The sequence below is a fragment of the Typha angustifolia genome, chromosome 7 (genome assembly GCF_048772165.1).
Source record: "Typha angustifolia cultivar Huaian chromosome 7, ASM4877216v1, whole genome shotgun sequence".
Classification (NCBI taxonomy): Eukaryota; Viridiplantae; Streptophyta; class Magnoliopsida; order Poales; family Typhaceae; genus Typha; species Typha angustifolia.
Window position 1 is genome coordinate 6,751,715 of NC_133245.1, and position 24,384 is coordinate 6,776,098.

A 24,384-nucleotide genomic window follows, 5' to 3' on the forward strand; every position below is an offset into this window, starting at 1 on the left:
TAAAATGGAGAATGTTCCATTCCGTACAAAAAAAAGAATAATGAAATTCATTTAAAACACCCCCTGTTTTGCTTTTATTATCATAACTCCCTATTGTATGAGTATTTATAATTTTTGTTTACTTTCTCAAAAACACCGTATATTCGTTCACTTAGTCGATTGTTACCATATAGATGAGTTAAATACAATTGTATATGCTTAATAAGAATAAGTCTATAATATCCAAGGATTGCTATGCCAAAGACCCATGCCGACCATGGGTTGGCACGTGCTATTTCGAGCTGGTGTGCTATTGGCAAATTGAATAGTTTTGACATTTGGAAAAAAACAATTTTTAAACCTTTCTCGACCATTAAAATAGGTTTCAACGATTAATATAAAATCTTTTAGACACTAGATGTAAGTGTAACATATGCAATTAAATTCGATTCTCTTCATGTTTCTTATTTTTTCTTGGATCTTCTAAGTTAGTGTAATTAAGTTCTAGAAAAAAAAATCCTTTTGATTTCTTGGATTTAAATTATAAATTATCTAAATCTAGCACCACAAAGCAAAGAGGTAGCAAAATGGATGAACAATATTCCAAAAGTAGGTTTGGTTAAAATAAGATATGCTTAATTCCTAGTGGTACATATTTGCATTGGTAGCCATGAGAGAGTATTGAGATGCTTCCCTCATATTAGGTGTCGATAATTTATTGGCATGATACATTTCAATCTTTGTTGACTATGCCAATCAGCACGACAATCATGAGTACCCGTAAACATATTTCACTCACTTCTGTGATAGTTTTCATTGTCCCTTTGGTAGACATCTATGCTGAGATGTATTTTCGATATTTAAATATTGTTTCGATTACATTTCAAAAATCCCTTGTTTGTTTGTATGCCTCTCTAAAGTTAATATTTGTATGTATACCCCTTAAAGTGCATTGTTTTTGCATGTATGATCTTTTAGATTCTTGTTTTTTGCATGAATTCTTTTGGGGTTAATTAATCATTAAAATTTAGATATAAAAGACAAAAATATCCTTATTCTAATTTTCATACATTTATGTTAATTAAAGGTATTTTTTTAAATCGTTGAAACTTAATCTTATATTTATTGGAATGTAATCAAGAGAATATTTGTGCAAAAACATATGTTTTAAGGTTTGTACTTACAAATATCAATTTTAAAGGGGGATTTTTAAATTCTTTAATATTTTTATTTTTGAAAATAATAGAATATTCTTTATTTTGTGAGTGGCTGCTTGGTGAAATTTAAGTTGAAGTATTTTGATATAATAAAAGAAAAACATGTGTCAAATTATAAAATATCTAATAAGGTAGGGTGTTAATGATAATAAGAAAACATATGATGCTTCTTTTCATACATTTCAAAAAGATTGAAATACCTAAGTTGCAATAAGAGTTGCAATCATGGATGGCTGTGCTGGTGGCATACTAGCACGTGGCATGAGGGGGTGCCGCACGACACCCCTCCTAATAGCTTCGCCGCTCGTCATCGACCTCGTGGTCGAGCTACTTGTCGCCGATCTGTCACGGACAAAGTCTTTGAGATAGACAACGACCGCGCGGCACTTAACTTTCAAGTAGCAAAGTTAAGTCAGCCGTTCGCTTCACAAGCGATGCACCTGTTTCTGGATTGCGACAAAGCAAAGACAAGCAAAATACAAAGTTTGGCAAACAAGATTGCGATTCTTTATTGATTGGAAAGGAAGTTACAAGATATGCCAACAACGAGAAAATTAAAGGGGCAGGATAGCCATCGAGGACAAAATGAACACCATTGAACCAGTGGCACTTCGGTTGCGAAGCTGGCTCACTTAATGCTTCTCGATAGTTCTCCTATACTACTAAGTATGAGCATCCCCAATTCTGCAACCCGGGAGGTTCAAAGGTCTTGTGGGGCGTTACGTTTTGAAAGTAAGCCCCATTTGGGTTTTGGCCCATGAGTTTTATAGGCACGTGCGGGGAAAAACCCAAACTAGTATTGCGACGACACTAATATTGCGATCCCAAGGTTGCTTCGCAAGGAGCTCTTGAAGGAAACCAAAAGACACCAAAAAACATGCAAAAACATAGGGTTGGCATCCCATTTACAGACTCAAAAAGCGAAAAATACAATAAGACCGACATTGCGACCAAAACGGTCCTAACAGATCGCTGCTCGCCACTTGTCGATCGCCGCTCGCCACTTGTCGTTCGTTGCTTCATCGGGTGCCCTAGCCCAAGAGAGAAAAGAGATCGAGAGAGAGGGAGAGAGAGGGAGAGAGAGGGAGATTAAAAACTTAAGTTGCAGATTCGGATTCGGAACTTTCGGATTCAGAACTTAAGTTTTGATCCTCTCTCTCTCTCTCGGTCTTTTGGGCTAGGGCACCCAACGAAGCGACGGCGAGAGATGGTGACGACGATTGCGAAGGCGAAAGTGATTATTCCTTACCTTTCTCTCTCCTTCTCTTATGGCATGGCTGGCAAGTGCCACAGGCACGGCCATCGTTGGTTGCAATCATGCAATCCAATCCCCGAAGTGGGCCTTAAAATTTCCTCATATGAGAATATGAAAAATAGAAAAAGTAAAAGGCCGAAACCCTAACTCCAAGACTAAAACATATAAAATCCTTTAATCTTCTTTCTTTTAAGTCATTAGTTTTGTGCAGGCTTGTCCTATGGGTTTTTCATCACTTCATTATGCATAATGCAAATCGTACTGTCAAAGGTATTCTTTGGTGAATTGCAAGCTGCACAACGACTTCACCTAAGCACAACAGGACTTTTTGGAGGGGCAACAATACTAGAGTCTAAGCCACTGTTGTTTAGAAGCATGTAGCAAGAGTTAAAAAAAAGATATTATCCCTCCCCAGTTATCATGTTCTTGTATCCTTTTCCCTAGAATATAAGGCCAGATAAAGTATATAATTTATTTGAAATCATTAGTCGTTCCTATTTATTCTCTTCCACTTTGTGGCTTGCAATTACTTCTGTCACCCTGAAACTTTCTCAGTGATTGTCTTGTTCAATGTGAGGTCATAAAGAGTAACTGGTGCTTGACAGCTGCCTAGCTAGCATTTAGTTCCGAAATAGTAAGGCTTTCATTATACCAGCTGAGGCAATGTTCTCTTTTTCCTTTTTTGAGATTAGAGGAGCTGAAACAACTAATTATACTTGTGGTTATATATGCACCCAAATTGTCACACACCAAAATATGAAGTAAGCTTGGGGGGATAACACTACAGGCCCTTACAGAAAATGACTCTTTGAGATATAACAGCTGAGCCAGTTAATGCTAACTCAAAAGTGGAGAATGTGCCGCTGCAGCTAGCAGAACACTTTTTAGTTTGACTTATTTGAATTTGTTTTATGATTGCCTCACAAGTAAAATTTTCTTAGAAAGTGAAGTCCTGCTAAAATTGCCATGCTAGAATTTCCTGAGAACACTTTATAATCTTTATTAGCCTTGCCAACTTGTGACAACTTATTAGGATATTTTTATTCAGCTAGGCTCCATTTGGAATGAGAATAGCAAATTCCTTAAACTAGGTTAGTGTTAAGTTTAGGACCAAGAAAAATTACCATTTTACCCTTGATAAGCCCAAATGGCAGGATCAATTATGCTGTCTCTAGAAACCTGTATTTCACATCTAGAAACTTGCATTGTGTACTTACAAGAATGCCCTTATGTTACAAGCAACAATGGCCGTGCTGGTTGGTACGCCTTGTGTCGAGTCGTGTCCGGTCTTGCACGATTGTGTGCCGATGTGTAGTCCATCTTTTTTAACTTTTCTCTTTTTTCATCAATCATCATCTATTAACTTTAGTGTTATTCTTGTACCGACAAATGAAGTCATTATTATTAATATGATTGAAGATTATCGATAGTATTTAACGTAATGTTCTCGTGTTAGGTTTTAAAGATAAACTTTAACCAAATGCCACACTATTGTTCTAGCGAAACCTTCTTTAAGTCTTCTCAGTACAAGGAAGAATTTAATTTGGAAAAGTATAAGGGGCACATAAGATGCTCAGGAATGGTAGTAAGACTAGTATTGGCTGATATCAAGTTATCAACTTTCCAAAGGAAGAAAGTGTCATGATTTTCATCCACGCAACTCTTTTCTCAATATCTGCACATCAGAAAGCCATTTCCTCCTGCTTTCAAATATTCAAGAGGACCTAGTTTCAAGAAAGAACATTTTGTAATTTGATTCAAGTTCTCATTTTCACTTTTCATTATGCTAATACAATGAGAAAAACTTGTCTTGGCAATCAGATAATCCCTCAGAAATGAGAAGTGAGGATCAACGTATGATCTGCATATTTACCTCTCCAATTCCGAATAAGTCGTGATCGCATTTGTTTGAGATACCCAAACCTTCGGCCTTTTCAACCATTAAAGTTGAACAGCTAATTTAAGGTTTAGACTGGATGAAGGGTCTCTCTACATATTGGTTGTGGAAAATTTTCAAATTCTATTATTCTAATTTAGACCTAGGGCTTCAATCCAGTAGTAGGGTCTTGATTTTTAGGACATCTTGTTACTCTTTTCTATTATTCTGTTTGTTTATTCAATTTTTCTTTGTAGATTTTGATTCCTTTATCTCTTTTAGATTTTAAATTAATGCAGCCATTATTTAGTTGTAATCTACACTCTTATGGTGTATTAATTTATATTGAAATAAGTTGTAAGGAGTGAATAGATAGCCATCACCTCTTGTTTCATCTTTGTTGGCTTGGGTTTATGTATCCGTGAATCTTTAAAATCTCCAACAATGGTATAGTCAGAACAATTCCAGCTTTTCAGTTTTGAAATTAATTAAGTGGCACAAAATGTTATCGAGTTGGATTAGTCATCATTGCACAAAGCCTTCTAGAACTATTACATGCTGGCTAGAGTTAGAGTGCTAATTAAAGTAGGGAAAGCTCCACAGAAGATTTGAAATAACTTTTACATTTAATACCTAGAAAATGGTGCATACTGCATAGTACCAATGAAGCACAAACATAAATACGGGGCACGGATATTGCACGATATGGATATGGCGACATAACAAATTTTGAAAAAATAGGACACTGACATGGCATAGGACACGAAGAAATAAATAAAATAAAGAAAAAGTTTATCACACTATCTACCTATCACATTATCAATTTATCACACTAATTAGAATTAATGTAAACAACAAAAATATAAATTTAAGTCTTACCAGTATCAAAAGAAAAATAAGAGAGAAATGAAAGTCTTTAAAAGAGAGATGCATGTGAGATAATTTTAAAGAAGAGTAGGTCTGCTTGCAGGGGGGAGAGAGAGAGAGAACAAAGGGCTGCAATTAAGTAAACGCAAGAAAGGAAATACACCTTTCAATCAGGTGCTTGGGCCAATCCAAGTCAACTGACTCACTCATGGGCTATTTCACTTTGCCACAAGTCAAAAAAGGGCTTTTGACTTCATAAAGGAAGATCGGAGATATGATGCAAAGAAATGCTTGTAGGAAGAGAGAGAGAAAGAGGGAGAGAGAGAGAGGTCTGCTTGCGAGGAGGAAGGGAAGGAGGGAGGGAGAGAGAGAGAGTAATGTCTGCTTGCGGGGAGGAAGGGGAGGGAGGTAGAACCTCGTCCATTGCAACCGATCTCAAAGAAGCTATTCAGCCACTCGTCCGTCACAGCCGCCTGCTCGTCGCTCGTCCATTACAGCAGCTCGTTAATCGCAGGTGAGGATTTAGGGCTGAGAGAGTGATAGATTTTCTCCAAGGGGTGGGAGTTTAAGGAAATTAATTTTGGGTTTGGATCCGGGTTAATAAAAAGGACCCAAACCCGACCCATTAACACCGATATCAGTCCCTCCCGTGTCCAATATTTCTTTTATATTTTTTTTTAAGTAATGATACTTCTGATCATTGTTGGACACATATCCCATGCGTGTCCGACGCATGTCCATGTCCGACACGGTCACCTCCCCCTAGGAGAGGTGTCCGTGCTTCACAGCATAGTACCTTGCCAAAGAGAAATCAGGCAAGAGGAAATTGCGATAAGATGTGCAAGGTTATTTGGGGTGGAGAGCTATGCTTTTGATATGGCAGTATAATATTATGCAATCTAGTCTTAACCATTTAAAAGTTTCTCTAGGCATGAAAAGAGTCTAGCCAAGGAGAAAGCCAAAAACTTCTTTTCTTTAAAAGTAACTTTGCCATATAAAATGGTTGTTGTATCTACTTATGTAGGCAGAGGACCTTACTATTCAATGGCTCTCAAGCTATCAGTCTCTGTATAGACTTATGTATCTAGGCAGAGGAGCTTACTATTCAATGGTTCTCAAGCTATCAGTCTCTGTATAGACTTATCTTTATAACTTTTTCCTCAAATTCATGTAAGAGTTATGAAGGTTCCATCTTATACGTGTCCAGTCTTCAAGCATCTTGTTTGCGAGCAACTTTGTATATGGCTTAAATATGAAAATTTCATTGGCAAATTTGTAACTCTCAGGAATTTCCTTATGTACGTTACCGTGCTGCCAAGTCATCATTAGATGCTTCCACCATGACAACACTCCGTGATTTAGTCCCAACAAAGCTTGCGGCTGCAGTTTGGAACTGTCTTGCTAAGTACAGAACTACAATTCCTGATTTTCCTTCAACAGAGACTTGTGAGTTGCTCATTGTCGATCGGTCAATAGATCAGGTACGGATTTGAAGTTTCTGTGCTACTTGAGCACATTGCATTCTGTTGTGTGGTCCACAGGTCTTGTCTTCATTTGCTCTTCCACCTTATATGTTGTCGGATGTTGTAGATTGCTCCAGTCATTCATGAATGGACTTATGATGCCATGTGCCACGATTTGCTAAACATGGACGGTAACAAGTATGTACATGAGGTGAGCACATTCATTTTACGTGATTTGCTTGTGTTGAATATATATATATATATATATATATATATATATATATATTGAAGATTCTTACATATGATAGTTATTCCTAGGTTCCAAGCAAAACTGGTTCGTCAACTGAGAAAAAGGAGGTCCTTTTGGAGGACCATGATCCAGTATGGCTTGAGCTTCGTCATGCACATATAGCAGATGTAAGTTTGTCATGTTCTTAGTTTGCGAGATTTGCTTCTCATGGTGAATGTTACGTATGATGCTCTGACTTGATAATTAATTTGATTGCAGGCTAGTGAAAGGTTACATGATAAGATGACCAGTTTTATATCAAAAAATAAAGCAGCACAAATGCACCATGCAAGGTACCTGTTGATGATAAGATGTCAACTTGTTCAAACCATATAAAATAGGGAAAGCAAACATATATTGCTTAAGTGCCATAGGTTTTTCTATTAGTGAAGATGCTGGTTCTTTCCAATTTGTATACAAGTTTATATTTGATTAGTTCTTTGGGTGCATAAGATGATTTTGGTGCAAAAGATAAGCAGATTTTTAAGACTATTTTGAATTTGATGTCAACTCTCAAGAGTCTGTATGAAAGTTCAGGCAAGAGAGGGTCTTGCCTTATAACTTATAAGGGCCATTAACTGGTACGGTGGTGAATTACCATTCTTTTTGTTGTTTAAGCTCATGCAACTAAGGCCCAGTTCTCCAAATTTCCCTTAACATGGAGTCCAGGTGGCATATGATGTTTTCTTTAATAGATGTCTTTTTGTCATGGATTGAAGTATAGCATGTTCCTGATTGTATTGGCAAAGCGGATCGATCGATATGGCCAATTCAATCGATCCTCGATCAGAATCGTCCAAAACCGGAGGCCAATCCAGCCGATAGAACTGATACATATCATTCTTTCAAGCACGCAATCCCGAACCGAGATTTAGAGCTTTGCTTTGTATATCAACTCTGAAACAGCAAAGCCTTAATAATCAATCTAACTAGTTCTATTTTTTTGACTTCTTTGCTTGCTATTTCTGAGAGGATGGTATTGTTTCTCCGGTTTCTTTTGCAAAATGGATTTACTCCTTTTCTTTTTCCTTGCTTTCCATATAGAGATGGTGGTGAGCTCTCAACAAGGGACTTGCAGAAAATGGTTCAAGCTCTGCCACAGTACAGCGAACAAATTGACAAGCTTTCCCTACATGTAGAGGTTAGTAGTTTTCTGACTTACCTTTTCTGAGTTCTGAATTACAATCAATTTTTTGCAGATTATTTTGCAATACTTATCATTGATAGCTATCTCTGAAAGCATTGACTATAAGAATTAAGAAGTGACTTGTCATTACCTTTTTCTTGTTTTGGATCTTGGCAATTTCTTGTTTTTTGAAGTTAGATTCAGATAGCAGCCCCATTGTGGTGAATGTTGCATTTTATCATCCCTATTAAGACTATTTGATTTCATCCTTCTGTAATTTTTCTTTGAGCGGTATTACTATTTCACTTATATATTTATGTCACACAGACCCATTTAAATCAAACTAACTCAGGTAATGTAGTGTTTCTCTTTTACATTTTCATTATTGTATGTTGAGCCGTATATGTGCCTCAGCTAGGAGCTGCAAATTGTATGTGTGACTGACATTGAGCATGCACTAAAGTGCATAAAGGTTCTTTAATGGATTTCAAATTATATAAGAGAAAATTACAACTAACACCCTACATTTTGACTATATTATAGATGAAGCACTCTCTTTTCACTATTTTTTAAGAGAGCCCTTTATCTGTTAAAAAGTTCGACGCCACAGCCCGCTGTTTGGTAGATAGATATAATCTAACCTAATTATCAGGTTAGTTTAACCATAGAACCAAACTGACCCTCCTAAACAACCTAGGCATAAACCAAAACACTGATTGCCAATTACAAAGAATTAAATCAAGCCTTCAAAATGCTAAAATTGCATCCAAACATTGAATCCCACAAAATCATCGAATCCAGAATTACTATTGTTTTAATTTTAAAAGACATAAGAAGAAAGAGATAAGGTTAATTTAGGAAATATAAAAATATCTTTGAAATGGATATAATTTTCACTTGTTATTCTATCTATTTAGGGCCTTATTAAGTTAAACTTAACTCAGGGTGCGACTTGGTATTTTTTAACAAAGTAGAGGCTTAATTTGTTAAAAAAAATGAATAGAGAGGGCTTTATTTGTAATATAATTGAAATGTAGGGTGTTACATGTAATTTTTCAAGTAATCAGTTGCTTTTTTGCTTTGACTAGTCAGCTTGAAAATTCATCTTCCATCATATATTAACATGTTTGACATGCAGAGATGTTCTCTAGAATGGTACATGATATATAGAAGTGCTGACATTCTAATAAAATGGTCCTGAGCATCTGAATACATTAGAGTAAGAACATAACAAATAAGCATTATTTAGTCAGCATGCTAATAATAAGGAAAAATCACAATTTTGTGAAAAAGCTGCTGAGTACTAGGGTTTATAGACAGAGATTTTGGATAATCTCCGTGAGTTGAACTTATCTTTGACGAGTAAATGATGCAAGAGTGCCTTGAATACCTTTGTCATCTCAATGCTGAATGTCAAGCAGGTTATCACTGTACATATCTGCTTTATAATGGTATAACTTCATGTACCAATCTTGGTTGATGTGGAAAACATGTAATTTATAGCTTTTAGCAGGGAGTTGTAACATCCTTTGCAATTATACTAAGTTCTGTCATGATATAGAAGGAAACACAATGCTGACAAAAAAGCTTGACCAACAGTTTTGATAAACCTTGAAAGGTCCGCTACATTGAAGGGATATAATATACAAATAACATAGACCTTATCCATAATATTTCCGCAGATTGCAGGAAAAATTAATAGAGTGATCAGAGAACAGGGTCTTCGGGAAGTTGGACAACTAGAACAAGATCTTGTTTTCGGTGATGCCGGGACGAAGGATATAATTAATTATCTTAGGATAAATCAGGTATAAATGAATACTGATGTAGGACGCAATTTTTTTGGCCTCCTTTTAACAATGTAGTTTCATGTTTACTGACCTTGTGCAGGATGTCAGTCGTGAAAATAAATTGCGTTTATTGATGATATATGCAGCTATCTATCCCGAGAAGTTTGAAGGTGACAAAGGGTCAAAGCTGATGCAGGTAATGATGTGTTGTAGTGATTGCTTATCATTTTAGGATTGTTTTATGTGATTAACTGACTATCTGACTCTTATTATTGGTTATCTCAGTTCTTCAGGCTGATATACTTGAGGTTCAATAATATTCCTGAGCTGTTAAGTATTTGTTGTTATGATAATTGTAGCCTTGACCTATGAATCATACTAGTGGACCTTGTTTGTTGTGATGGACTGACAGTAAAGCTCGCTACCGTAAAAATTGGTTATGCAGTGTAATGGGATAAGTCTCTCTACATTTTCCCGTTGATGCCCCATTGGCTGGAAGCCTGGAACCCTTGACACCCTTCTTAGTGAATTAGCTGTAAGAAATTCATCTCATAAGGTAGTTGTGACATGCCTACCTATGTCTTGTGTGGAAATTGACTGAAAAATAATGAAGGCCCTTAAATTAATGAGGATGGGCTTTTGAATAGATCCTACTTGATTAATACAAATTCTGTTGCTGCGACTGCTGTTGACCTTTTGAAATAGCCATCTTTCCCAATATGATAGTTATACCGAAAAGGTCTGTCTTATACTCTTATGTGACTATCTTATTCCCCAAAGAAATTCAAAAGACAGCTACAAGCAAGCTATGCTTTGTGGTTTGAGATTTTCTACAGACTACAACTCAGAAATAATCTATTCAAAGTAGTTGAGATGAAATATACTAAGACCAACAACTGCTGTCACTACTCACTAGGAGATATAGAACAAGAAATTACTATGTAACTGACAAGTTAGGAGCTGCAATTATTGAGAATAAGATGCAGGAGAACCATCTAATATTGCATCTACTATGTAATTCAATAGAAGATAGAGCTTTCCAATAATTTAAACACTTGATTTATGAGTACGCATTCTTTTTATTATTTTAGTATAACTTAATTATAAATAAGAGATGTAAAACTTTGTTGATATTACTTTTTATGTTTTGCATCTTCAATATTGTTAGTATGTCTCGCCATTTTAAAAATTTGCCCCCTGACAGAGAATCTTAGCTCTGCCATTAAATATAGTGACTTAGTAATTAGTCAGAGATCATGGTAATATTACTCAGGGAGCTCTTGACTATTTTGACTTACATTTCTGCTTCTCCTTATTTTGCTTTTCTTTTTCTAGTGACTGGATACATTCTTCTCTTTCTTGCCTGTTATAGCATAATAGGAACTGGACTCATATAATGAAAAGTTCCTAGAATGGAAATCTTGTTGGCTATGTGGAACACTAGAGTCTGTCTTTTAGTTCTTGTATTTCTTTTTCTCCCCAACAGTTACTTGTTAGATGGTGGAGATGGAGAGGTTTGTTTACCACAAAAGATATCAGTGTGGATTCTATATCTTTTCTGTATACATATGATTCATTTTATTCTGAAGTAACCTCTGATACTGGTAATGGCCTACTCCGCAGAGAAGAATATTTAAATAGAATGAATTCTTAATATATGAAAGTTTGGCTGGAAAATTGTGAAAGTTAATCAATACAAAAGTATCAAATTTTCATCTTCCAGTGAAACTATATGTTGATTTTGTTTCACAGCTTGCAAGATTATCACCTGATGATATGAATGCTGTAAATAACATGCACTATTTAGGAGTGCCTGATACTAAAAAGGCATCAGGAGGTGGTTTCTCTCTTAAGTTTGATGTTCACAAGGTAAATAATTGATTTTTCAGTTGGCTTCTACAAGATAGCTCTTGAAAATTGTAACTCCTTGGTAACTTTTATGCTCTTAATTGTCACCAGAAGAAGCACTCGGTTAGAAAAGAACGGAATGGCGAGGAAGCGACATGGCAACTATCACGATTTTATCCCATGATTGAGGTATGCTTGTTGAAGTTAAATCTAATGATTTCATGTTATGGCTAAATATCTCCAAACATCAGTTGCTTTTGCTCATCAAAATATTTAAATGGTCTTGGATGTTTATTTTCTTGATATTTCTCGCTATATTTGCTATATCTTGTTAGTTTGTATACCTGAAAAATATTTCATGTAGCTCTGGTCTGTTTGTTCTGTTGATGAGCATTTGCATTTGTGCAAGATGGTAAGGCATTCTATTAGTTTTTTATTAACAACTTAAATTTAAGAAGTTAAAGTTTATGCTTAAATATGCATAAAATAAATAGAGTTGATTTTCTATGTTAATAGATGTGGTTATTTATTATTAACATAAAGTTTCCATGTCATTATAGGTAACTTGATTCTTGCGTTCCTGCCTTAAAAGGTTACTTTCCTCAAAAGTTCTTGTTGGCTCCATTTCCTACTAACCAACAAAATTATTTAGGAGGATAATGGATTCCTTCAAAGTGGTGTTTATTCTTTTGAGAATGGAGCTTTTCTCGAGGATTCTCGTGCCGATAACATAGGGCTAGCTGACCTTAGCTTGGCATGACATGTGCTGTTCAGAGTCAGTGTGCTGCTGTTACATTGAATGACCTTAATGCACCTAAAGCAATCTTTACATCTTTATAGGGCTATAATACTTTTTAGGGGCTACATTAAAGTCTTAGCACTACATATTAGTGTAACATGTGTAATATATTATAGAAAGTGGTTGATCTACTTGAATCATACACCAAGTAGATTATGATTTCCCCAATTTTTATTAGATATTTTACTTGGGAAAAACATAAATTTTCCTTTGATGTCTAATATGTGCAGTGTAAATTATATACATCAAGCTTCAAAATGAAAAGGGAGGTTAAAAAGGATGAAAGAGACTCCAAATTGTGTCTCTTTAAACTGAGAGTCTGAGATATACTCAATACCTAGTGACTGGTAAAAATGAGTGGCCAACTGGCCATTAGGGAATATTGATATGACAGATAATTCATGCACGAAACTTATTGATCCATTCCGACCAGCACAAGAATCCATGGCTTTTCTAATATCAGTTGTATTCTGTATCAAACAGTTAAGGATCAGCTAATGAGTAATGACGACATATAATTACTTCAGACTGATTCTTCTCTTATGGTGAAGGTTTTTACATGAAAGTGTGCCCAAGTGAAAGCAGGGTCTAGCAAGAATGAGATGCAAAAGAACTCTACTCCTATTAGTAGAGGGGTTGTTTCTTGGGTTGTTGATAAATGATATATATATATTTTTTGGTTTGATTTCATAGAGACACCTATTTATTTATTTTTTGCTGGCCTTTTATTGAATTGTGTTTTCTTTCACTCTTTATCCACTAGTCCAGACTAGGGTTGGGATAAGAATTTGGTGAATGCTTTTATCACATATGACATCAGGACACCAAAGCAATTTTGTAAATGAATGAGTACATTGTTATAACATACTAGGCTCATATTTCTTTGGGCATTGTGCATACAGCAGACAGAAAATGAAGGTATTAGGTGGGCTGGAAGTAGAAAGTAGAAACCCAACTAAAATGGAGAATAAATACTAATGTTTTCTCAAGCAGGAATTTTGACATCTTATTGTCGAAAAGGATTAGTTTATCAACATGCTAACATTGTGATCTCATTCAATTTCTTCTTTTGTTACGCCATCTATTTTTTATGAGTTAAAAAGAAAAAGAGCAGCTCAATCTTGAATGAAATCAAAAGAGTTGAACTATTGGAATTATTAAGATTTAGGGTTTTCTTCATTTATAGCATCTGTTTGTTTATTTAATATTTAATAATTTTATGTATGCACTAGTTTTTTAAGAACTCTGGAGGCTTACTGCTGTATATATGGACAGTCGTCGGATTTGCTGGTTTTGGATATTAAAGAAAATTCTAGTAGTTATTAGACATGATTGTGGCGGGATTGAACTTCCCGACACGATGAGGAGGCAGTTTTAAGAATAGATATCATAGTTTTTTTTTATTATGAGAATGCAACTCAGTTATTTCCCAAGGAACACTCAAGAGTGGATCAGCAGAGATTGTATTAGGTTTAAGCATTGATTTTTTCGTCATATACTCATATTTGTGCTTTAGATATCAATGCAGTTCCTTTTGTCAAACTTGCTCCCTCTCTTAGTTTAATAAATTTAAGTGATAATTACATCTACACCCTTTGAACTATTGTCCATTTTCACATCGACCCTCTCATTTATTTTTTATAGTATATCGACTCTCTGAACTATATAAAGCCTCTGAAATGTTTATTATGTTAATTGTTCATTTAAATTTTCTGTTAAAATATATCACATGACAGTTACATGATTAATGTTAGACGCTCTAGGGATCATTTTACCCTTATTTTAGGGAGACAAGTTGAGGGTAAAATGATTATTTGACCTTTCCCATTTACATTGTTAGAAGGTGACAGATATTAGGTAGTTGAGACGGTCAAAGTGTTATGAGAAATAAATAAGGTCAATGTGAAAATGACAATAGTTCAGGAGGTCTAGAATGTAATTAACCTTAGATTCTATATATGGGAGCTATGAAAGGTTCCTTCATGTTTGCAAGAGCTTAAACTATTCTGGTAAATAGTTGCTACATATTGCACGTGCATGTTTCATGGTAAGAAGCTTTCCGGATTTCCATTAGGAAGGAAGTCTGACACCACATGATTGACATGAGGTAAGTTGCCTATCGGTATGGTTTTGGTAATTTGACGAGCCAAATATTTGATCCGTGTCTGAATAAGCTTGTTGGTAAATATTAAGAAATAGTTGACTTTCCTATTTTGAACCATGTTGGAGGTTGACAATTTAGACAATTTTGTTGAAGGGTATACATTGTCGACATTGTCTTTTCCAGCTGTTATTGCTCCATCTCTTATTCAATTGGTCCAATTACATAAGACATTTAGAGAGCAAAGGGAGGGACCCATTTGGTTGGTGAATAAGCAACACATGTGGTCGATTAGTTAGATTATTACTCACATTTCCCCTTTTTGCTATTGAATACCAAAATTTTCCTTATTGGGAAACTTGCGTATTGGAAAGAGAGGTAGATTATTACTCACATTTCCCCTTTTTGCTATCGAATACCAAAGTTTTCCTTATTGGGAAACTTGCGTATTGGAAAGAGAGGTGATGAGGGCTTCCTTTTGCTCGTTGCAATTTACTTCAGATAATAGCAATTTTGGGTCAGATCTGTACCTAAATAGAACACAAGGTCTGGGAATGATTTTATCAGATACCTATTAAACATTCTTGTGTTCTTGTGTAAGAGGAACATCTAAATTGTCAGAAACCCTCTTGATGGACTTGGGGTAACAAAGAATTACGGAGGATGGGGAAGATGGATGGTTGATTAGTCTTCAGGTTTGCATTTTGTGACAGCTGATTTTTGTGTTGGCATGAACGATGCTAGACAACTTAGATCACTCCACCTGGCAGATAACACCTTGGGTTGGGAATCTTGGGATACTTGTTCATATTGGAAGAGAGGAAAGAATATCATTATAAAGTATTGATGCTAATTGTTGCACTTAATTTGTGTTCTTGCACCAAAACATAGATGTTCTATATTCTTTCTTGTTTTACAGGAGTATTTCCTAAAATGAATGATTCTTGTTTCTTTAGGAGTTGATTGAGAAACTGAACAAAGGTGAATTACCGAAGGACGAATTTCCTTGTATGAATGACCCCAGTCCTAGTTTTCATGGAACTCCACCGAGTGTATCTGTTCGGACAAACCCTGCTCAGCATGCTCATTCAATGAGATCTAGGCGGACCGCCACATGGGCCAGGCCTCGCAATTCTGATGATGGATATGCAAGGTTAGTAGCGCTTCATTCCCAATAACAATTATTAGTATTGTACTTCGATATTTAGTAATACTGCTTGGACTCATCTTGTCATAGACTATTTGCAGTTGATCTGAGTATTGAAATTTAACCTAGGTTCAAATGGATCAAAAGATGTGTCGGTTATTGATGCAACAGTATCTGTATCCACATTTGCTTAGAAGATGTTATTATGTTGACCTCAATAAGAACATTCATATTTGTTCAGAAAAGAGGAAGTAATGAGCTGATTATTAGCCCTTTCATCTGGAAGTAAATAAGGCTATGATCAGGTACTAGTAACATTTCTTTAGATGGTGTAAATAAAAAATTTACCTGTACTTGGTTTTAGAATCACAAAGCTAGTATTGTAAAGCAAAGTGAATACTAACAAGGCACAATTGAAAAGGCAAACATATTCCAGGATGCTGCTAGTCTTAAATATGTCGTGATATCTTCTTATTCTGTCATTATGTGGACACCTCTATCTTCCTCCTTGGGAGAGTACATTGAAATAATATGCCCAGCTGTATCATTACTCAAGGGTGCATATCTGTATTGAACACCTAAGCCTATACATATGGAAATGGATGTTTTCTGATTATATCCAGTCCATTTTGAGGCCTCTTGTAAACTACCCGTCACTCTTAAATTAGATAAATTGATGCTCTTCTCTTTACTTATTAGTGTGCATTTACAGTGACTCCATTCTGAGGCATGCATCTAGTGACTTTAAAAAATTGGGGCAGCGCATATTTATCTTCATCATTGGTGGAGCCACTCGCTCTGAGGTAGTACAATACTTGTAATCTGTTGGTTTCTATGCATTGTCATTGTTACTTACTGAAGCATCACCCTCTAATGTTCATGTCAGCTACGTGTGGTTCACAAGCTTACATCAAAGCTGAAGAGAGAAATTGTGCTTGGATCAACTAGCCTCGATGATCCTCCCCAGTTCATTACTGTAAGTCTAGCTCTATCTTTAAGTGGTTCTTGTTTTCCTCTTCCAGTTGAAGTGCTGTGATGTTTGAATTTTCTTTCTCAGTTGGCTAAGCTTCTAATCATTGATTCTCTTTATTCTAGTAATGCTCTTATTTCATGCTTGTTTTAAAAATTTTATCAGATTTTAGCAACTATCAGATCTAACTTTTTCTTAAACCTCTTTCTCTTAATATTTATCTCCATCTTAACAATCTGATTAGTATCAAATTATTCTGCTTGACAAGTTGACTTATTACTCTGAGCTTCAGCATAATTTCCTATTTGAAGTAGCAACATTGGTTTTCGCTACAATAATCTTTATATCATTACATTGTATGACTTTTTTCTTAGGCTAACTTATATTTTCACCTCTGAACTATGATGCATTGTTACACTAAATCCCACAGGCATAAAAGTGTACAATCTGCACTCTAAACTATCTAAAACTTAAGACATGCTTTTATTTGTTAGTTTTCCATGAGAAATTTTTGACAGAACATGATACAAAGGAAATTAACTCCATAGGTGTTAGTTGTTGAAGTTTTAGAGAGTGAAAATGGCAAATTGTACACTTCAGGTTGTAATGTGATATAGGTCATGGTAGGGGGTTGAACGTGCAACCTAACTTTTTCTTAGTAAAGGAAATTAATATATTCCGGAACTTATGGCACACAAAGAACCTAACGTCCAGCATTATTCAATTGCAGAAACTGAAGATGTTGTCAGCTCAAGATCTTTCATTGGATGACCTTCAGATTTAGCCAATACAGCAACCTCGGTGTTTCACTGCTTGTGGTCTGTTGACTCCTGGTTGAATTTATATTTGTACTTATCCCTTTTCTCTCGCTTTATTTTTTAACTGTCTGATTCTTAGATGTGCTTCAATGAAAAATCAACTACAAATTCATTGTCATAAGTTGGGTTCGAGCTGCATCAGATTTACTGCTCAGGTAGATGTCAGTTTCGGCAAGCTTTGTAGACAGATACAAACTAGTGGTCCCATAACTTAAAAAGTGTATATATCTGCAGCATGACTGTAACTTGCAACTGTATCATGTCATACACAAATATGAAATGAGAGATGTGCTACTGAGGTAATTTGTTGAGCATGTCAAAAGTTTTCTTTCTGTGCTTCTGAACCCTTGGCCCCCGTTCACTTATTGTAGAATAAGGATGGAATAAGCAAGTATTCTAACTTTTAATATAAAAAGAAGATTGTTAATACTAGTATAAGTTATTGTAATATTTAGTTCAATACTAGTATAAGGTGTAAAAATTATATTTAATATGATATAAGGTTGGTATTAAAATAAAGTAACTAGTATAAGGTGTAAAAATTATATTTGATGTGATATAAAGTTGGTGTTAAAATAAATTAATTGTACTGGGAATTGGTGATGTTTTAAACCTAATGACGAAAATACTCTTAACTATATGTTAAAAAAATAGTAGTAAATAATATTTTTTAGAAATAATTATTTTTTATTAAAACTGTGGACTTAAAATACTTTATATACACATACTATGAATAAATAACTATGTACTATAGGATAATGTAGGGTTATAAGTCCGTATTGCAAAAATAATTTTACTCTTTATATAAAATAATCATACACTAAATAAAGAGGTATTGTAGGGTTATAAATTTGCACTAAAATAACAATGCATTAGAGCATCTCCAAGGTAGGGCTCCAAATATAGAGCAAGAGCTCGGTGCACTCCAATACATCGATCTCTATATTAATTAATTAATTAATATAATATATATATATATTATATTTTAAATCACTTAATAAGTCCTCTTAATGTTATTATTTTTAATAAAAAACTTATGGTTAGAAAACTCATAGGTATTTTTATAATAAGACTTAATAATTTTAAATTACTATTTTTAAATTAAACGTATTGAAATTATATTACACGAAATAAAATAAAAATTTAAAATAATTTAACATTAGACTCATTTTAAAGATTTTGATGAGACCTTTCCAATAGTACTATTTTTATTAAAAATTGATTAGTAAAATTAATTATATATTCAGTTTAACTAATTGGATTATTTAATAAAGGATACAGATAGAATTTAAAATTTTGGATTAAGCTTTTGGAGGGCAAAAGTGAAATTTTTTTAAGTAAAATAATATTAGAGCTGGGCTCCAAATTTTTAGATGGGACTCCAAATTTGGAGTTCCACCATCACAAAATTGGAGCCCCATTTGAAGCTCGGTAGGAGCTCCATTGGGCTTCATTTTGGAGTTTTGGAGCTTGATTGGAGATGCTTAGAGGATATAAAGAGAAACTACGAGGTAATATGAAATTATAAGTCTGTACTTTATATAAAATAATTATACATTAGAATAAATGAATAGATACTGTAGATTAATGCAAGGTTATAAGTCCGCACTAGCGTCTAATGTGGGGGTTATAAGCCCGTATTGTGGGAAAAGTGTGCGGGTTTAATATTTTTTTTTATTTTTGCAGAATTTATTAGTTAAAAAAATCTCAATCGTAGGTGAGATGTTTAAAATAAAAAAAAAAAAGAGATAGAGAGAAAAAATAAAGCGTAGCTGAGATAGTGGTGAGAGAATCTTAACTGTAGCTTAGGTGATTTGTGATTAAATGTTATTTAATCTAGGAGTAAGATAGTAATTATCGATTATTATCATATTATTTTTTTAAAGTTGTATGGAATAAGATGAGAGAGAATAATAAATTATTATACTAGAACAAAGTAAAATATTATTTAGTTACTATATCAAAATAAAGAGATTTATTTTAGAATAAGCTTATTTTTATTCTACAAGTGAACAGAGGCTTATTGTATGCTTTATGTTGTTAAAAATCTTCAAGGATTTTGTTTAAGCTGTTCGTAAAAAGTGATCCTAACTATATCTACTGTTCATGAAATGCAAAATGCTTTATTTCGAGCAAATCCAATACAATCCCTACTTAATTTGCAAAATGGACTAGCTAATTGCAGAATCAAATGATCAAACAAGCATCACCTCCAGTACACGGTACTTTACTGACTAGTCTGTTTGTACTGTATCTTCTCCTTGTCACACAAGCATGAACTCTGACCCATGCTCAATTTACGAAAACTTGATTGCGTCCATCCCTTTGATCAATCTGGAAGCAGAGGAACCAGAAAGCCTTCAACGGTCAAACTGAGTACGGACGGTGCAATTGGCATGGGTTCATATCATGGATGGCCGCACCGTGGCACAAGGGTGCCGCATGGCACCCTTTTAATAGCATCGCCGCTTATCATCGACCTCATCGTCGCTTGCCGTGACCATCGTTCTCCTGAGAGAGAAGCGAGATCGAGACAGAGAGATCGGGAGAGGGTTAAAAACTTAAGTTGTAGGTTCGAATCCGAATCGATCTCTATGTCTCGATCTTTCTTCTCTCTAGGGGGCTAGGGCACGAAGCGGCGATCGGCGAGCGATGACGACTGCGACTGCAATGTCAAATGTGAGTATCCCTTATCTCTTACTCTTATTCTCTTATGGCACGGTCGGCACGTGTCGTGCTGTGCCAGCCAATGGTTGGTACGATCCGTGTCTGTGGCACGATCATCGTTGGTTCATATCAAGGTAGGACTAGGGCAGTCTCTAAGAGATGCTTATAAACCATTGATAGCGACGCCTTAGAACCCGCATGGAGTGAGTCGGTGTTCATGGCGGAAGCCTGGGCCATGAGGATGAGTCTCAGGTTGGTAAAGTGAACTGCAAGTTTATAGTGGAGATGAACTTTCTTTTGTTAGCTAGAATCGTACGGAGGAGACGACGAGCCCATGGTGCATTAGGAACCAGACCGGTGAGTGTTTGGCCATCATATTGGAAGACTAGATGGTGTCATGGTCCTTCATGTTCTCAGAGAAGGTTACCGGGTTGCAGACTCTCTTCCACATCTTTTAAAATAAATTCTCGACTCTTTCTCAATCTTTTTAAGTAAATCGTGTTTAGAGAATTCACTCCATCACCAATTTACTATTAATTTTGGGTCTTAAAAGAAGCTCATGTTCTGCCACGAAGAAGTTATACAATGTTAGTACAGTAATTGACCGATAAAGTGATTTTTATCCAAACTCTACATAATCCAGTCTATCTTTGTTGTGGAGTTCCATATTAACACAGCGAGTCATTTGGAATGTATCAAGACCCCAATTGATAAAGAAAAAAACAAAGCCTAAAATAGTTTGGGGAGTTGTGTCGTCTTTTTGCCTTGATCCTTCTCGGTCGTGGCAAATTCATTCTGAGACTGACCCTAGTGCAGACCGACAGGCTCACAGTATTGGTGGATGAGCGTCCTACCCAACTCAGGCTAGGCGACAACATGCAAAAGAATCCAACCCAAAAGCCTATGCGTACCGCGACGACTGTACTCTTTAGCATATAAAACCGACTGGCTCAGTTCCCTGCTGCTAAGTTGTCGTTTTCTTAACAGTATGACACTGTTGCCATTTCAGAATTGAAGGAAGAAAAGTAAGTTGTTGATACCAAATATACTATCAATTGCATTGTGTGTGTATTTATATGTAATATCTATCTTAAGATTAAGAGCTAATTCTCTAATGAAGTAGAGCACAAGTGTTGGATGGAACATCAGCTAAATTAGATTCAAAGCACACTAATGAAAATTGTTACCTTGTTTTGATTGTTGTTTTGCCTTTAAATATTCTTTTTGTTTTATATGCCCAACTTTCTTACAAGAAAAAAATGCAGTAGTAGAGTGTTTTATAGAAGACTTCTCTTATTATGTACTTTAGAATTCACCTTTCTGACTTTCCAAAAATACTCGATCCTCACTTTGTAGATGGATTTTCTTTTCCAGTATTTACTATAGCCACTTGAGCGATCTCTATTTTGCTATGTTTTTGTCTTTTCTTTTCTTGTACACACATAATAGCTCACTCATTTAGAGTCCATTTTTCTTTGTGTGCATTGTAATTTAATTTGAACAACTCAAATTTCAGAAGACAACAAATCTAGTTAAGTGACACCAGAAAACCTTCAAAGGTAGGCACTTCCAACTTCTTCAATTGAGCAACTGAATCACTCACATGCATAATATGATACCTCAGAGAACTTCGATCATCATGCTTTAAACTCAAAAGCACCGACATGGCGATTTGCAGCAAAATGTCTCTCCATTATCGATTTGGCAGTAATAGGCTCCTCCATTATCAAATTACAACTTTGAGTTTCTATTACTAATTTAGCCGTAAAAAATTCCAAAAAGACTATCGTATCCTTAAATAGCAAAATTAGTACTCACTAAATTACCTAATTATCTTATTTACTGATTTAGGCCTAGCAAATTAAAATAAGACTTCTGTGTCTTTCTCCTTAATATGATTTCCTAATTCCTACTCCGTTCCATCTCTTTCCTCTCATTCTTTTGCCATTTTCTTCATCTCATTCTTCTTCCAACTTCTATTTTCATCAATAATAATTTAAATACTCTTTCTCCTCTAAAATAATCTTATTTGATAATCTTGGAAGATAGTTCCTTCATTCAATATCTCTCTCATCTTATTTGCTATTCATCTTTCTTATTTTGTTTTTCTGTGATTGAAGTATTCTGAATTAAGTTAATATTTTGATGACTATTTTATCTTGCTCAAAACATGTGTTTCACCCATGTAAATGTTATCAATATTTATATATCATTTTGATAATATTTTTCACTACTTTAATTTTGCAAATGTGTCTCTAATTAAAATTAGTGTAAAAGTCTTATACATCACCTGTGTAAATTATGTGCACTGCATATACAAAATGTGTGCTTCAATATTAGGCAAAGTATGTATTGATAATGGTGAAAAAATTTTACGAATCATCTATGTAAGTTAAGCACATTACCTATACAAAATGTGTGCTTAAAAATTAGGCAAGATACACATTTATAATGATGAAAATGTTTTGTCAATCATCTATATAAACTGAGGAAAAAAATCTTTCAAGTATTAAAATATATAACTATATATAAATACCAAATATTAACGAAATAAAATTTAAGATAAAAATATCATCCACAGACTTATTTTCTATACACTAAAGAAATAAGACGATAGTGGAGAATTACATAAATTTTAGGATATAACAATTATATTAGTAAACATAATAAAAAATTATGCATATCACCTATGTAAAGTATTTTCGAAGAGTATACAAAATATAGATAGAAATTTTAGTACGTATTGAGATTATTAAAAAATGTCATGTATCACTTATGTAATATGTATGCATTGCTTATGCAAATTGTACGTTTCAATTTTAATCAAGGTACATATTAAGATTTCTAAAAAAAATTTATCACACATCGCCTACGTAATATATACATATCGCTTATGCAAATTTTATGCTATAATTTTAACTAATGTATACATCAAGATTTTCGAAAAAAAGAAGGGCTTTCGCTTCTTTGCACCCAGTGTTGGCATAGCAGCTATATTTCGATTCATCCTCTTCTTCCACGGCTTTCAAAATAGGACGTTGAACCAATTTCATATAAAGGGAGTAAATGCCTCCTGGGCGCTACTCCGCTATGCGCTATTCATGGTATCAAAGACTTTCTTCGAAGATGGTGACGGTGCAAATGCTTTTAACCCAACTCAAGCTTCATAGACATAAAAACATTCCTCCTAGAGTAGCTGTTAATATGAATTGTCATGCATTGCTTATGTGATATGCACGCATTACCTATACAAATTGCATGTTCTAATTTAAATTAAGGTACATATCAAGATTTTTAAAAAAACATCACACATCGTCTATGTAATATATACGCTCCAATTTTAACTAAGGTATGTATCGATATATTTATAAATATGCTACGCATCGTTTATGTAATATATATGCATTACCTGTGCAACTTGTACACTCCAATTTTAACTAATATATGCTCTTTGGTATCTAAAAAAGAAGTCTAAAAATGATATATTTATCTTAAATTTTATTTCCTTAACATTTGGCCTTTATATATAACTATATGTTTTATTATTTGAAATGTTTTTTACTAGTTTACATACGTGACGGATAAGATTTTTTCATCATTATAAATGCGCACATTACATAATTTTGGAGCGCACATTTTGTATAGGCAGTGTGTATAATTTACATAGGTGATGCGTAAGACTTTTTCACCATTATCAATGTGTACATTACCTAATTTTGAAACCTAAATTTTGTATAGAAGATGTGTAGAATTTACATAAGTGATGCATAAAACTTTTTTATTTATTTCAATCAAAGACACATTTGTAAAATTAGAGTACTGCAAAATATTGATATAATGATATATACTCATCTTATAGAATTTAAAAGAATGAGCATCTATTTAACAAAATAATGCACTCATCTTTTAGAAACTAAAAAATAACTAATAGAAAATCAAAATATAATGCACTTATCTTATATAAATTAAAAAATAACTAACATAAAATTAAAATATAATACACTCATTTTCTAGAAATTAATGCACTGAAATTGCGCAAAATAGATTGGAGAAATTTTTATCAATTTTCTTAGCAACAAAAGAGCAACACAATATCACTAAGTATGTTAAACCATAAATCATCACTATTATAAAATAATAAATCATAATAATACAACAATACAACCTACCTA

At 34.4% G+C, this 24,384-nt stretch overlaps 1 protein-coding gene across 2 annotated transcripts in view; it reads left to right on the forward strand.

Moving 5' to 3' along the window:
* Positions 1-17,859, forward strand: part of LOC140762777 (SNARE-interacting protein KEULE-like) — a 36,756-nt gene extending 18,897 nt beyond the window's left edge. Inside the window, exons 9-22 of one of the 2 annotated variants that reach the window (XM_073100724.1) lie at positions 6,481-6,675; positions 6,785-6,868; positions 6,976-7,074; positions 7,166-7,239; positions 7,991-8,087; positions 9,755-9,880; positions 9,963-10,058; positions 11,615-11,731; positions 11,822-11,899; positions 15,567-15,763; positions 16,470-16,560; positions 16,644-16,733; positions 17,458-17,545; positions 17,625-17,859. In XM_073100724.1, the coding sequence (XP_072956825.1) occupies positions 6,481-6,675; positions 6,785-6,868; positions 6,976-7,074; positions 7,166-7,239; positions 7,991-8,087; positions 9,755-9,880; positions 9,963-10,058; positions 11,615-11,731; positions 11,822-11,899; positions 15,567-15,763; positions 16,470-16,560; positions 16,644-16,733; positions 17,458-17,511 (1,398 nt within the window). In that variant the 3' untranslated portion in view covers positions 17,512-17,545; positions 17,625-17,859. Of the gene's footprint in view, positions 1-6,480; positions 6,676-6,784; positions 6,869-6,975; positions 7,075-7,165; positions 7,240-7,990; positions 8,088-9,754; positions 9,881-9,962; positions 10,059-11,614; positions 11,732-11,821; positions 11,900-15,566; positions 15,764-16,469; positions 16,561-16,643; positions 16,734-17,457 lie in introns of both variants that reach the window. The other variant, XM_073100723.1, reaches the window with a different exon arrangement.
* Positions 17,860-24,384: the final 6,525 nt, after the last annotated feature.